This window comes from Drosophila subpulchrella, chromosome 4, assembly GCF_014743375.2.
Source record: "Drosophila subpulchrella strain 33 F10 #4 breed RU33 chromosome 4, RU_Dsub_v1.1 Primary Assembly, whole genome shotgun sequence".
NCBI classification, from domain to species: Eukaryota; Metazoa; Arthropoda; class Insecta; order Diptera; family Drosophilidae; genus Drosophila; species Drosophila subpulchrella.
Genome location: NC_050608.1, coordinates 2076400 through 2092790, shown reverse-complemented (window position 1 = coordinate 2092790; position 16391 = coordinate 2076400). Strand labels below are relative to the sequence as shown.

General features: G+C 39.8%; 1 protein-coding gene and 1 long non-coding RNA gene across 5 annotated transcripts in view; one reads left to right on the top strand and one right to left on the bottom strand.

Moving 5' to 3' along the window:
• Positions 1 to 3082: 3082 nt before the first annotated feature.
• Positions 3083 to 14151, top strand: LOC119563015. The gene is made up of 3 exons (XR_005222095.1): positions 3083 to 3171; positions 13652 to 13958; positions 14015 to 14151. It is a non-coding gene; the product is annotated as an uncharacterized LOC119563015 (long non-coding RNA).
• LOC119555453 (transcriptional activator cubitus interruptus) overlaps positions 10392 to 16391 on the bottom strand; it is a 32644-nt gene continuing 26644 nt past the window's right edge. For 3 of the 4 annotated variants that reach the window (XM_037868932.1, XM_037868066.1, XM_037867266.1), the window contains 5 exons: positions 14722 to 15104; positions 13997 to 14649; positions 13425 to 13937; positions 13195 to 13359; positions 10392 to 13141 (listed from right to left, as the gene is read on the bottom strand). In XM_037868932.1, the coding sequence (XP_037724860.1) occupies positions 10667 to 13141; positions 13195 to 13359; positions 13425 to 13937; positions 13997 to 14649; positions 14722 to 15104 (4189 nt within the window). In that variant the 3' untranslated portion in view covers positions 10392 to 10666. The remainder of the gene's footprint in view (positions 13142 to 13194; positions 13360 to 13424; positions 13938 to 13996; positions 14650 to 14721; positions 15105 to 16391) is intronic. The other variant, XM_037869737.1, reaches the window with a different exon arrangement.

Sequence of the window (16391 nt, the reverse complement as noted above, 5' to 3'; positions counted from 1 at the left end):
ATCAGCATTTGTTGCTTCGAATGCTAACCCTTGGATTTGTATATTCTGTAATGATACGGGGCATTCCATTCCTTATTGTCAGAATTTTAAAATCCTGTCTCCTGCGAATAGGCTTCAAGAAGCGAAGCGGCTCGGTCTTTGCATAAATTGTCTTAAGGTTGGTCATCAAGTTCGGCAATGCAACTCTAGTAGTTGTCGTTCATGCGGATCTAAACACCACACCCTGCTTCACCTTGGAAACTCACCTTCTTTTCCTTCACAAGAAGAAGCACAGCTTCAAGAAGCACTTCCCTCTGCTTCACCCTCTGCACTGCCTTCCACTTCGACTGCTCTTATTGCACAGGAGTTTAGTAATGATATTGTGCTCTTGGCAACGGCTAGCATTTCGGTAAAAAACCGTTCTGGGGTTTTCGTTCCCTGTCGAGCTCTACTCGATTCGGGCTCCCAACTGCATCTAATAACGTCCAGATTCGCAAATCAGCTTCAAGTAAAGAAAATAAAATCCTCAGCATCTGTAACTGGAATAGGAGATTCCAGTTTTGTGACGGACGGTCACTCGGTCAATATTACGATTCAGTCCCGAACTTCCGAATACTCGGCCAACATTATCGCGGTGATTGCTCCGAGCATAACAGAGCGACAGCCTAGCTTCAACGTCGACATTGGCAGCTGGAACATACCCAAAAATATACAGTTAGCTGACCCAAGGTTTCATGCTCCCCAGCGGGTGGATCTTTTAATCGGAGCCAGCCTCTTTTTCGAGATATTGTGCGTTGGCCAAATCAAGGTCCCACCTGGATTACCCCTAATTCAAAAGACGCGTCTGGGTTGGGTTGTTTCCGGAGGCTATGGCCTTTCCAATGGCTCGGCTTTTATGTCGTCTCAAGATGTACTTCTCGATAGTAGAGAGAATAGTTTCGATCGGTTAGATGATCTTCTTCGACGATTTTGGGAAGTGGAAAGCTGCGCCAAGCCGAATTGGACTGTGAAGCACATTTCGTAAGACACGTCGTTCGTTTGCCAGCTGGCGATTATTCTGTTCGGCTGCCTGCCAAGTTCAATCTAGATCTTTTGGGAGAGTCCTACCAGCAAGCTTATCGAAGATTCTTGTCCCTAGAGAGAAAGTTGAATCGTCAGCCATCTTTGAAGGCTCAATATGCAGCATTCATAAAAGAATACCTCGATCTAGGACATATGTCATCAGTTTCTGCCGCTGACATCGGGTTGTGCCGATACTTCTTGCATCATCATTGCGTCATAAAGAAAGATAGCTCTACTACAAAGCTTCGCGTAGTTTTTGATGGATCGGCAGCCAGTTCCTCAGGCTATTCTTTCAACGATGTTCTTATGGCAGGCCCTGTTATTCAGTCTAAGCTGTTCCAGATTCTTCTACGGTTTCGTTCACACCCAGTAGCAATCACAGGAGACGTTTGCAAAATGTACCGTTGCGTTAGGGTTCAGCCTGAGGACAGCCATTTGCAATGCATTTTGTGGTGGGATTCCCCCCCGGATCAATTGCGGGTGTTTAAGCTAGACACCGTTACTTATGGCAAGAAGCCAGCATTATTTCTGGCTCTGCGAGCTATGCATCAGTTGGCAGCAGACGAGCATACAGCGTTTCCGCTTGGGGCTGAGGTCATACGTCGCGATTTTTATGTGGATGATTTGATATCTGGAGCCAAGTCCAAGGAAGAGGCAGTCATCATTATGGATCAGGCATCAAAACTTCTAGCCAAGGGAAAATTTAAGCTTAGAAAGTGGTGCTCAAATGTGTCAGCTGTTTTGGATGGAGTTGCAGACAAGGATAAGGAGTCCTATTTGAAGTTTGATGATGGCACTGATTTTGCAAAAACCTTAGGTCTCGCTTGGGATCCAGTTTCTGACCAACTATTGTTTTCCTTTTCGGTCTTACAGTCAACATCAAGCCCCTGCAGGCGATCTGTCCTGTCTGCAATAGCGCATTTTTACGATCCTCTCGGGTTGGTTGGACCTGTGATCACCAAATCGAAAATTTTCCTTCAACAACTGTGCAAGGAAAAGTTATCCTGGGATGAAAGCCTTCCTGAATCACAGAATACAGAATGGAGTGCTATATGTACGAGTTTTGGGCAGATTAGACATGCGTCATTTCCTCGGCTGGTTCGTTCTCCAAACTCTGAGAGTGAAATTCATGGATTTTGTGATGCCAGCATAGAAGCATATGGTGCCTGTGTCTACATCGTTTGCAACGGTCGATCTCAACTACTTTGCTCAAAGTCAAGGGTAGCCCCCTTGAAAACACTCACTGTGCCCAAGCTGGAGCTATGTGGGGCGGAACTCCTGTCTAGGCTCATCGCAGAAGTGGCTGGGACGAGTGCATTTGATGGAAAGTTTTACTGCTGGAGCGACTCTGCTGTTGTGCAGCCATTCAAGAGCTAACTGAGTCAGTGGAGTGGCGATATGTTCCAACTTCTTTAAATCCAGCTGACATTCTCTCCCGAGGTGCTTTTCCTGCTGAGCTCAACGAGTCTCCTCTCTGGGCACACGGACCAAAATTCCTCTGTGGCCCCAAAGCTGACTGGCCTACCCCAATCACTGCTGAAAAGCCAACACTTGAGGTTCGCCGGAGGATTCTACTAACAAAATCTCCATACGAAGACATTTAATTTTATAAAACAATATTAGTGGTTTTTTTTTCGATATACAATAATGCTCCTAAAATATTAGGGCATTTACATGTCGCTGCTCAACGAAAATTTTTTCGCCGAAATATTAGTCGCTAGCCGAACATAACGGAGAGACGCAAAAAAAATAACGGACCGGCCGAAATTTGTCTCTGCGAGCGCGGAGATTATAAGACAAGAAAAAGAGAGAGAACTTCCGAATATATGCCTCATTTTAGGCACAAAAAAAATAAAAAGCTTTTTGCCTTGAGCCATCTCACCGCGTCCCTGCTGCAGAACTGAAGGGATAATATGCAGAGCTCGCAAATATCTGTCGACCGTTTCTCGTTGTCTACAAATAAGTGCCTTTTCCTGACTTTACGAAAAGACTCAGAGAGCAACCGATTTATGGGTTCTTGAATGAGCTCGCTCGCGCTTACAGCGAAACCATTTTTTTCTATTCTGTTTTGTTCTGGTTGTTCCAAGACCGTTTTGTCGTGTTCAGTGAAGCAAAAGGTCTTTTGCGTATGTAAGCAAATCGTTAAGCGTCTGTTTTGCAGACGAAATATATTTATTACGATCGTGAATTGAAATATTTGAAAATAAATTTTAATTGATATTCTTTTACATTATTATATTATTTCCATTTCACAACAACGAAAGTAAATGTGAAGACCGTTTGCGTTGAGTTTTTCGGTCAATCGGTCATTTGCTGAATGTCATTGTGCAAGCGTTTCTCGTTCCGCTCTTTATGCACTGCTCATTGAAAGAGCGACACATAAAGAGCTCAACGAAAAGCGCTCAACAGAAAACATAAATGAAGACAGCAAGAGTCTCTTGCTCAGAGCGAGAGCGAGAGAGTATGAACTTTTGCGGTTGTGCTCGCAACGAGAGCGCAAGAAGAAAAACGGTCAACAGTTATTTGCGAGGTATGATAATATCCAATGCATTGTCAAAGTCGTTACAACTGTCACATCTGTTGTTATGAACTACGTTCATTTTTTGATGCGAAAGCGTTGCCGCTGAGTAATCTGTTTATTGGTTTACTGCTGTTTGGCTTTAGTTTGCCATTTGGCTTATTAAACCATGGCTTTTTCGTTGTTGTCACAAAGACGTCACAGTAAATCCGCTGCTTTTCTGCAACAAAGTTGGCGTAATCCTTTTCCCAGTCGTTTTGTATTGGCCGGTGGATTTCGGCAGTGGCATTTTTAATGCTCCATCCCAGTACTATAAAAGTTCCGTGTGTTGGGGCGTTTTTGGCGGCCTGGTCCACGAGATAGTTTTGTAGTATTCCGGTGTGACTGGGTTGATATGTATCATAATCACGAAATCTTGCCCATTTGCCGTATCTTTGATACTTAAAGAAACAAGAAAGGAAGTTAAATTCGGCAAGCCGAAGTTTGTATATCCTTGCTGTTATAATAATTAAATTAAATTCGAAATTCTTACAAATTAAAAAATTATATTCCCATTAGTATAAGATAATATGTCAAAAAACACCGAAGCTATAATTTGTTTCATATTATTTTCCTACCAATTTTCCGATCGTTCCTATGGCAGCTATATGATATAGTCGTCCGATTTTGATAAAATTAAATACGAAACTCAGAACTAATTAAAAAATGTTATTTCCAAGCGTAGGAGGTTATATGTTAAAAAACACCGAAGCTTTAATTTGTTTCATATTATTTTCCTACCAATTTTGCGATCGTTCCTATGGCAGCTATATGACATAGTCGTCCGATTTTGATAAAATTTAATTCGAAATTCAGAACTAATTAAAAAATGTTATTTCCAAGCGTTGGAGGTTATATGTTGAAAAACACCGAAGCTATAATTTTTTTCATATTATTTTTCCACAAATTTTCCGATCGTTCCTATGGCAGCTATATGATATAGTCTTCCGATTTCGATAAAATTTAATTCAAGATTCAAAATTATTTAAAAATTTTAATTCCAAGCTTAGGAGTTTATATGCTAAAAAACACCAAAGATATAATTTTTTTTCATTTTTTTGTCCGATTATTCCTATGGGAGCTATAAGATATAGTTGTCCGATCCGGCTGGTTCCGAAGTTTTGAAGTTTGGGGGCGGTTTGTGGGCGCTAAAGTGGGCGTGGCAAACTTTTTTTTGGGTACAATACATTTCAGCTAAAATCTTTATTCTAGCATCAAAACTGTAGGAGCCACAGTTTTGGGCGGTTTGTGGGAGTTAGAGTGGGCGTGGCACTCTGCTCAATCAAACTTGCGCTGCGCAGGAATCTGCATGCCTAATCCCAGTATTGTAGCTCTTATAGTTTCCGAGATCTCAACGTTCATACGGACAGACGGACAGACGGTCAGACGGACAGACGGACAGACGGACAGACGGACATGGCTAGATCGACTCGGCTAGTGATCCTGATCAAGAATATATGTACTTTATGGGGTCGGATACGCTTTCTTCTGCCTCTTACATACTTTCCGACGAATCTAGTACACCCTCTTACTCTACGAGTAACGGGTATAATAAAGGCATAAACACTACGGATAAATATATAAATAAATATAAAGATACAATTTTAGGGGCGAAAGCTCTCACTGTTAAGAGCACCAGCCCTATCATGCGATCCAGATGAAGCAGCAGAAGATTTATCCGATGTAGATAATGAAGAAAGGGGTAGAGCGGTTTGTGTTTGTACGCCCAGATCACGAGAGAGCGCTGAAAGCTCATCTATGCGTTCGATGCGGTACAACATATTGTCACCGCAGCGGACATGAACAAGGCCTCTGCGAGAGAAAACGGCTCTTGCTTTTAAAGCTTCATGGCTTCTTTAAAAATTATATAGTGCTCTCTTAAATGCTGCTCATTAATATAGAGAGTTGTACGCTAAAAATATTTATGTTTTTCTTAAGGCTTAAGGTCTGTACTCCTATATTTTCTATGAGATCTACTAATTTTAGTATTCTGAACTTTATTTTGCATCTGATATAAACTCCAACACCTCCATATCCGTCCTCCCTAGAAAAATATATAATATGGGATACAACAGTCGCTATAATCATTGAAAGCGGTCTGAAAGGAACGCTATATCGATATCGTTATTTACCAGATACATATTTAGTAGGTGTTTATTGTTTAGCTTGTTCAAACTTTTATATGTAAGACTTTTCTTGTGATAGTATCGGTTGAAAGAAAGTTTCTATGGTTCTCGAATTCTGCTGTGCATCTAGATCTGCGTTGCTTTGGTTAATGTAATCCCTAATCTCACCTAGAAAATGTAGTACTGTTAAGTTTGTTGCTGAGTTGTTATTGTTGTTTAAAATAAACTCAGTGATTTTCTTTCCTATAACATTTAATTTGTCCGAGGCTAAGATGGCATGAGCTTGTTCAGGATTTGGGGCTCTCTTTGTTATCTTGGCATAGGTGATAATGGAGTGGATTGACTTAACTGATGCAACCGAGCTGTTTAGAGTGCTATTACCGTGCTGGCTTGCCCAACATGTGGAAGGGAAGGGATGTTGATCGTCAATCATTGGCGCATCCCTGGTGAACAGGGTAGGATGCTTCTTACGTACCTCTTGAATAGTTAGATTTTCTAAGGTTTTTGTTTTTTGTATGCTTGGCGTATGCTTTTTTTCTGGCTGGTCATACCTGAGAGGTGCATTCCCCTTCCTCGTTGTGCTCTAGCCGGCATTTGAAACACTTATTTTGTCCTTTACTGTGTTTTGCAGTGTAACCGAATCTGAAGCATCTGTAACATTGCGTAAAGTGCACATACAGCTGAACATCGACCTTGAAGTACAGGAATTTTATTTCTTTTGGGAGTTGCTGCCCTTTGAAGTATATGATAAACCTTCCTGTCGCAACAAGTTCTGTTTTGTTATTTCTGTTTTTCTTCATGATTCTATTAATGTCAATAATGGGGATGTCTGATTTTAAGTTCTGTAAGATTTCTTCTTTTGAGAGGTGAGTTGGAATATTAAAAATTATGCCTGCCGTGCTAATGAAGTGTTTAAAAAATTTCGGAATGTAGCCTTCTGTTCGATCTTTTTTGATTGTCAACTCATTCGCCCTATCCGCCGAGCTACACGTGACCTTCCCATAGCCCATATATCCCGCCGATATTAAGCTTGCTTAGGCTGGTTCGTTTTTTGGTCTTTGCAGACAATAAATGGGCCTTTGTCGATGCAGTCATATTTATTTTGTATAGCACTTACAGTTTGTTTGTTGGACTTCACCTGAATATTTTCCTTGGCTGGCAGCTTGACCTTTACCTTTTTCTTGTCCGTTGTATTGTATTGAAGACGTTGCGAGTATTGGTTTCTTTGCTTTCTGGTTGGTGCCACTCATTGATGGCTTTCCGCTTTTTGCAGCTAGACTCGTTTTAGAAACCATTTGGTGCGTTGGTGTTTCCAAGAACTATAACTATTTCCTGGAATTTCCTGGAATTAATCCCAATCCAGGAATTGGCACGGCGAACTGGAGAGAAGCGACTTCTTCTTGGAAGTCCCGTCGCTCCTGGAATTTGCACGAAAATGTACCAGGAATTGATATGGTGCTTACAAGAGAACTATCTGTTTCTTGGAATTCCCGAAAGTTCCTGGAACCGGCAAGAAAAAACAAAGAAATTGGCGGAAAAACTAGCCTCCAATGGCTCCAGAAATTCCAACGTTCCAGGAATTAGCACGATGCTTCCGAGTATAATAGGTGCGTCTTGAAATCCCCGACTTTCCTGGAAATGATCCGAAAAAAATTGGCGGCAAACTAACTCCTAATGGCTTGATAAATCCCAACGTTCTAGGAATTGGCACGGTGAATTGGAGAGAAGCGTCTGCTTCTTGGATATCCAAACTTTCCCAGAGTTTGCACATAAATGTTGGAGGCAAACTAGCTCCAAATGGCTCAAGAAGTCCCAAAGTTTCAGGAACTGGTACAGTGCTTCTAGGAAAAATAACTATTTCTTGGAATTCCCGATATTCCTGAAGTTGGCACCAAAAAAAAAAAAAAATCAAAAAAGCTTCCACTTGCTCTACAATCGCACTCGCACATCCGACTCTGTTGCTGTCTAACTCGCAACTGAGTTAACATGTTCTACAATTTCAAAGTTTGCCGACTTAAAGCTCACAATATACTCAATGTAGCCTATTCATTTATTCGGCATAATTTAAGGGTGGCATTATAGTTGTAAACTTAAACATGTATAACCTAAATCAGTTAATCCCAACTTGGGATTTAATTAAAAACACGGAGATACCAAAAAAAATGTCTTTAAAAATATCTTTAAAAAAAACTTATCTATTTAACATTTTATAGTCTTCTTTTTTTTGTGATCTAGGGTCCAACTCTACCATAAACTACCATGCTATTTAACCATTAGACCAGCAGGCTTGTCTTTTTAATCGATCTAGTATTCCAGTTTGTACTTGGCGTTTCGGGATTCTTTTGGGAACGAAATGCTTTTGGACTGTAATGGCGCCGTTATAAGGAAATGGTTGTTGGTCCAGGTGCAAGGAGCCTCCCATCGGCTCGGAACCCAGAATTCGATCTCATCTTGAAAAGCAGTATTGCTATGATTTCTTTAAGGAAATGACCTGTGTCCTTCTTGGCAACACCTGGCACCTATCGCACACAAGCGTACAATTTTTATACTTGCAGAGGGTATAATGATTTCAGTCAGAAGTTTGCAACGCAGTGAAGGAGACGTTTCCGACCCCATAAAGTATATATATTCTTGATCAGCATGACTAGACGAGTCGATCTAGCCATGTCCGTCTGTCCGTCCGTTTCTACGCAAGCTAGTCTCTCAGTTTTAAAGCTATCGGGCTGAAACTTTCCCAAAAGTCTTATATCTTTTACAGGTAGTATATAAGTCGAAACCAGCCGGATCGGACAACTATATCTTATAGCTCCCATAGGAATAATAAGAAAAACATTTTAAAAAAATTATATCTTTGGTGTTTTGTAGCATATAACCTCCTAAGCTTGGAAATAACCTTTTTTAATTAGTTTTGAATTTCGAATTAAATTTTATCAAAATCGGAAGACTATATCATATAGCTGCCATAGGAAGGGTCGTTAAATTGGTGGGAAAATAATATGAAACAAATTCTAGCTTCGGTGTTTTTTAGCATATAACATCCTACGCTTGGAAATAACATTTTTTAATTAGTTCTGAATTTCGAATTTAATTTTATCAAAATCGGACGACTATATCATATAGCTGCCATAGGAACGGTCGTAAAATTGGTGGGAAAATAATATGAAACAAATTATAGCTTCGGTGTTTTTCAACATATAACCTCCTACGCTTAAAACTAACATTTTTTAATTAGTTCTGAATTTTTAGTTTAATTTTATCAAAATCGGACGACTATATCATATAGCTGCCATAGGAATGATCGGAAAATTTGTGGAAAAATAATATGAAACAAATTATAGCTTCGGTGTTTTCCAACATATAACCTCCAACGCTTGGAAATATCCTTTTTTAATTAGTTCTGAATTTCGAATTTAATTTTATCAAAATCGGACAACTATATCATATAGCTGCCATAGGAACGATCGGAAAATCGGTAGGAAAATAATATGAAACAAATTATAGCTTCGGTGTTTTTTAACATATAACCTCCTTCGCTTGGAAATAAAATTTTTTAATTAGTTCTGAATTTAATTTTAACAAAATCGGACGACTATATCATATAGCTGCCATAGGAACGATCGGAAAATTGGTAGGAAAATAATATTAAACAAATTATAGCTTCGGTGTTTTTTGACATATTATCTTTAACTATTGGGAATATAATTTTTTGTGTTTTTAGATGTAATAATTATAGCTGCAAGGGTATATAAGCTTCGGCTTGCCGAAGCTAACTTTTTTTTCTTGTTGTCTAAAAAAAGCCATTTGAAGGCTAACCCACCTCCCAAAATGGTTGCTTAAAAAAATTATAGTCATCAAAGGTGTTATAAATACTAAAAGCGTCAGAACGGTTCTAGCTTATGAAAATTATCGTGGCTTCACTGTTGGACCACAATAGTCGCTATTCAATTTTCAATACTCTTGCCTGAGTAAAATCTCACCCTTGATCAATTTGTTATTAGCAATGAAAATATCATGTGGCGCTGAATACATTCCACATGGTAGCGCTTAAATTATATTTAGTTTTGCGTTGTTTTCCATTTTATCGGAAAAATGTAATTTGTACGTCTTCAGCGATTCTCTATGTGAACAAGAGAAGAGGCTATTACTTTTACAAAATCTTCAAAAATGTGGGCGCTAGACAAGTTATAGCGTTATGCGGGTTTGTAGGCGTTTGAGTGGAGTGCTGAAATAAGCTTGCGCTGCGAAAGATGCTCTTGATTCTATGTACATGCTTTACCCCAACATTCTTTATTAGTTTCCGTGATCTCAGCGTTCATACGGACGAACAGCAGACAGACGGACATAGTTAGACCAACTCGGCTGGTGATACTGATCAAGGATGTATAAATTTTATGCTCTACCTGTTACATACTTTCCGTCGAATCTAATATACACCTTTACTCTATAAGCAACAGATATAAAAATCGTATACTTGTTGCGGATAGCATTAGGGCTAAGTAGCGGATATTCTAATAGTGGAAGTCGGCTTAGCTTTTTATTATTAAATCGTTTACATTTAAGTTGCCACGTACGCTAGTATAGCAATACATTAAGAAGTTAACTTAAATAAAAAACATATCCATTCTCTAACATATTTAATTACTTAGATGGAATTTTAGGAATTAATGATAGTTCGGAAGACATATTTATTGCTCATATCTCTTTTGGGATGACACTGAAATATTTACTGGCGAAATTATTGAGTACACTATTACAAATTTCGGTCGATAAAAATTCCGTTTAACATCAATTTTATATAAGAAAATTAGACAATTTTAGAATTGCAGATACAAACATAAGAACTTTCGACACGGTTTATAATTCGTAGTCTTGTTGTTATAAAAATAAGGTTAACATTGTAACTGACTTTCGCATATAGATTAGTTTCTTTTCTTGGAATTTTCTACTGCATCATTTGAAGATACCTATTCTCCTCCAACAAAGATGTCAGGGATGTTGTCATATCGTTGATCACCATATTTGTCCCGGAATATGGATGTGTAGAACTGCTAACATCAGGCCACAATATATTATTTGATTGCACTCCAGACAATCCTTGAATTTGATCAGCAGATGTATTGTTTGTCTCCACCCAGTTTTGACAACTTTGTACGTATTCTAAAGTACGCTGGTATGTATCTGACTGCATTGAACTCGTATTACTCGCACCAACTGTTTTTTGTGTGTTTGAATTTGAATAAGTTAAGGGTTGATTCTCTAATGTGGAAATCTTGCCATCATTATTTATGTTTATAGAAGGAGACATTTGAGACTGGCTTATGATGCCACATTGAATCTCGTTATTTTGGTCTCTATTTAGTTTGGAAACATTTCCTGAGTCTATTCTTGAAAATGTTGGAACTACATTTAGATCTGGCAAGCTTGTCATTGATGAGTCAATGATTTCATTCTGATTTGATTTAGTTATCTGTCGGTGATAGGTTGATAATGGGGTCTGCTGTTGCTTGAAACCAATATCAATATTTAAAGTTTTATCTGTCTCTTGGGGAAAGGAACTGCATTTAGTTTGCTCCTGCTGGTGTGGCACAGCTCCCATACTCGTATCTCTCTGGCTAATTAAGCCCCCAGTTGTTGTCATTGTATGCCCTTTATGCGTTGACAAGTTTGATGTATTTGGTTGTATATCTATTGAGACATCAAAGTTGGAAGTCGGTAGTATAATTTGTTTATTTATTGGATTTGAATTTGACTTTAAAAGTAATCGGTTGTCGTTTGATGTTATGATTTCAGGTACAATTGACTTGATACCTGCATCTTCTTTCTCCATATAATTTTGATCGTCCTTCACCAAATTTAAGTACTGAAGCATCTCATCAGGAAGTATAAGCTCTTCAACTTCATCCAAATTTATTCTCTCATTTGGATGCTGCTCACTGGTCATAGTCATTTCAGCCTTCATTGGAACATGGCATGGTCCTTTTCTTAAACTATTCTCGTTACTAGAGTATGTTATATTTATGTTCCTAGTCTTTCCAATGGGAATTTGCAAATTTTGAAGTGGGCTATTTAAGCGAGGAACATTAGCTACTGTATTCAAACTTATGTTTGGCAATGGCTCAGATTGACGTCGTAATATATTGTTAGGCATTCCTTTATCAATTTCAACCTCCTCAACCGGTCCGTTGTTGCCTAAATGTAGAGATTGCATAAAACTGGGAATGGAAAATCGGCCGCCAGTTGGGTTCTGATAACAACTCCCAGAGTCTGTCGCCTGCAGGTGCTTCAAATTGGTGGCAATTAAATGAGACGATGGAGGTGGAGGAAGACTGTTATTGTAAAAACCAAAACTCGGTTTATTAATAGAAGCATTTGGGCTGCAGTGTGCGTTCGAGTCCTTGTTTATTGGAGTCAATCCTGATGTTGAAGTAAGGGCGTAGGAGTTGGCTGCATTTGACATTTGGCTAGAGCGTCGTGAGCATCCTGGGGAAATTGGATCATAGAAGGAAGCTGTGGCTGTGTTGTACGAAGGGCCTGGGCGCATTGTAGATATTGAAGACACCTGTGATGATTGACTACTACGGCGACTTTGCATACTACCATAATATGTGCTTGCAGTGGAGTTTTGACTATCGCGACGAAAATGTCCTTGCAGAAAACCGGATGCGGTGGGAAAGCTTTGCTTATTGAATGTTATATTTGATTGATTTTGTGATAGGTCTTCTGGAAACCCTCCCATACCCGTATTCAGGGGCATTGGAACTGTAATATCACAAGTGGTACCAGGCTCCATCTTGAGTTCTGTTATACGCTGGTTAAGTTCACTAATTCCAATGGTGCGATTGCTTTCGGGAATGTTACCAAGCATAACCGTACTAGAGTTTATACCTTTAGTTTGCAAACGACTCCTGAATCGTTGCCTTGAAACAACACCACCTCCAACAGTCGAGGCCGACGAATTTCCGGTGCCAATATTTACCATAGCACGCAAGACAATTGGTAGGTCAGCCACGTCTACGTCATCGTCACAATTCCAGCCGTCATCTAAAGCTATATGTTCGGCGGCACCATCGGGTGAATATGTTAAAAAACAGTCTGAAGCTCGTACTCCATTTACCAACTGGTGATGTGGCGAACTTCCATCAGATTCAGATTTAATGCTGGGACTAGACATGCCTATAAGTTTTCCCATCTGCAGGTCTTCGCTGCAAGGGCTTGAGTCAATATTATGCTCTTGGAGGTTATGCCGACCTTGACCACTGTCTCTGTGGAACCGAGAGTTGGCATCGTTTAGTGGCAAGCCCTTATGTTTTTTATTTGCATAGAACTCAGCACCATGAACTGTTTTAACATGTTTACGCAAAGAACTTGGGTCGGTGTAACGTTTCGTGCAGCCAGGAGCTTTACAAATGTACGGTTTCTAAAAGATTTCAACCTTAAATTATTATTATTTGAGGACGGTTGTGCTCTTACCTCATTGCTGTGAGTACGATTTTGGTGCTTTGCTCGATCGCTCGCATTACTAAACGCCTTGCTGCAACCCGGATATTCGCACGTATAGGGTTTCTCGCCTGTATGCGACCGTAAATGAGTTTTTAGGTTTTCCAAGCGTGAGTATGCCTTAAAACAGCCTTCAAACTAAAATATAAACACAAACCATAAGGCATACAAGAATCAACAATATTAAATAAAATTAATCTTACTGTGCATTTATGTGGCTTTTCGCCGGTATGACGACGCATATGCACAACTAACATGTACTGCGCTTTAAATGGTTTTTCACCACGGGTACAATTTTCCCATCGACAGACAAAAGCTTTTTTATTGGTTTGGATATGGTCGTTATTTATATGTTTAACAAGTTCATCTTGCGTAATAAATTCAATGCAACAGCTTCGCCAATGACAATTTGTTTCTATAAAATCTCCAGGTTCATCCTTAATATCCGTCGTATCAGCGTTGGCACAATCATATTCATTCAATGGAGTCGACGCTGATCCACAATTAATAAACTCTTCACAGCGGCTGCTTGTTTTTACATCTCCAGCAATACTTCTGGTTTTGTTTGCTGTGTGGTTATAACAACGGTCAGACAAATGCGATGATGCACTGTCCGCTTCCACTTGGGCCACGCTACCCGATGTTGATGAGGGCTGCTCAGACACAGTGTTTTTCTGCTGTCGATTTCTATGGTTTCCGTCATCAAAGTTGTTTTGCTAGAAACATTAAATAAATATGTAAGTATGTATAATTTTATTAAACAATTCAAAATTACCGAGAGTGCTGCCCCCAGTTTATGTTCACCAGTAACTACTCTTGCTGTTGACGATGGTGTTATTTGTCCAGGTAAATCGTTTAGATTAGCATGAACGTCATTTAGGCTTAAGGCGGCAGCGCTTGCAGCGTGGCTCATAGTAAACCCGGTGGCAGCTGCTTGTTGTGTAGTCATCGGGTTTAAAAGACCTGCACTTGCACGCAACAAATGAGCTTGTATCTGTTGTAGACGTGGTGCCAATGTTGAATGTGCATGAGACATGGGATTAATGGCACTAGCTGAAATGTGACCATATGAACCACTTGCCGCGCTGCTTCCTCGAGAGCCATTCATAATTGTGGCCAAGGAGTTTGGTGAAAATCTAATCATTGAATTGATGTCAAACGAATCCGAATAAGGCGATGAGGAAAGGGCTCGTTTGCGGCTGATGCTTGCACGAATACTACCGCCTGGCGGCCGAGGACTACTTAATCGCCTGTTGCCATCAATGCTAAAGTGAAAATCTGTACTGGCGAGAGATCCCGCAGCCGCTGCTGCTACAGCCGCATGATGGAGGTCACCTAGGGAGCCCAATCCTCGGGAGCCCAAAAAATCTCCTGATCCCAAACCTAGTCCCGCAAGGTGGAAAGCTGACGCACAATTGACGTAAGGATCTAGAAGTTTAAAAGTATTAATTTGAAAATGTTTAATAAGTATACTGTGTAGAGATATAATAAAAGCAATACCATGAAATGATGTAGTTGAACTATTTCGTTGAAGAGAATACAATTGTTCCATATATCCGGGGATTCTATAGGCTGGGTGAAACTCATGTGCATGAGGCTGTCCAGTAACATTTAAACTATGAACGTGTTGATGCTGATGATTTTGATGGTGACCAGAAGTATTAGCAAGAAGAGTGTTTCCATTACATATGGGTGGTTGAACTGACGTTGCTGTTTTATGGGAATCGGAAGCTTCAACCGTTTGAATCATAGATGAAACTCCAACTGAGCTGGAAACGTCTGTTGTGTGTACGTGGTTAATGCATGGAGATACTGGTAAAACTGTTGCCGCGGCAGCCACGGCAGCAGCTCGCCTGGATGCTAGAAACTGCAGTTCAGAATATCTACAAAAAGGTACATTTAGTTTTTAAATTACTAATTATTCATTTGTAAATATTATTTTATTTACTTAAAACTAGTTCCATTGCCATTTTTGAATATATCATTATTGCATAGTTTACATTAAAAAATCTCAAAAAACGTTGTAAAAGCATGTTGACATTAGTCTTGCAAGAGGATAGTAAAGTTCAAAACAAGGAAGAACGCTATAGTCGAGTACCTCGACTATCAGATACCCGTTACCCTCAAAGGGACAAAAGGGAAATGGAGATATGCAAGCAGAAAGCGAGACTGAAATGCGTCACCACCTAACCCTGATCTCAATATATGGTTATGTGGGCGGTAGACAGATTTAAGCGTTATGGGCGTTAGACTGGGCGTCAATTTTTGGTCAACCGATAGGTATTGACGAGACTAATACATTTCAGTAAATTTGTTTTCTTGCATGAAAATTGTGGGCGCCACAGGCTTGGGCGGTTTGTGGGCGTTAAAGTGGGAGTGGCATATTCGCGAAACAAACTTGCGCTGCGCTCAAGGCTACGGAATCTAAGCCTGAAATCCCAATTCTCTATCTTTGATAGATTCCGAGATATCCGCGTTCATACCTACGATTTTTTGAAGTTTGTGGGCGTTAAAGTGGGCGTGGCAAACTTTTTTAGGTCAATTGATGAGAACAATACATTTCAGTTAAAATTTGTATTCTAACATCAAAACTGTATAAGCCACAGATTTGGGTGGTTTGTGGGCGTTAGAGTGGGCCTGGCACGCTGCTGAAACAAACTTGCGCTGCGTAAGAATTAGAGGAATCTGCACACCAAATCTCAATAGCCTAGCTCTTTTAGTTTCGGAGATCTCAGCGTTCATCCGGACGGACAGACTGACGGATAGACGGACAGATAGACATGGCTAGATCGACTTGGCTAGTGTTCCTGATCAACAATATATATACTTTATGGGGTCGGAAATGCTTCCTTCTGCCTGTTACATACTTTCCGACGAATCTAGTATACGCTTTTACTCTACGAGTAACGTGTATAAATATTCTCCTCAAAACTCTTATAATTTCAAACTATCAATTTATAAAATATCATAATGAGCCATTTAAATATATATTCAAATTCGTCAATCTAAGTACCAGGAGATAAGTTCTCAACAAAAGGGTCCGTCACATATTTGCCTCTCGCCTTCTTATAGCTAAAAACTTATTTCGTCGATTTGACGCATCTACATTTAAACACTAGATCCCCGCAGTTCCAAAAATCCCTAGACATTCATCAGGTAATTGTGGCACT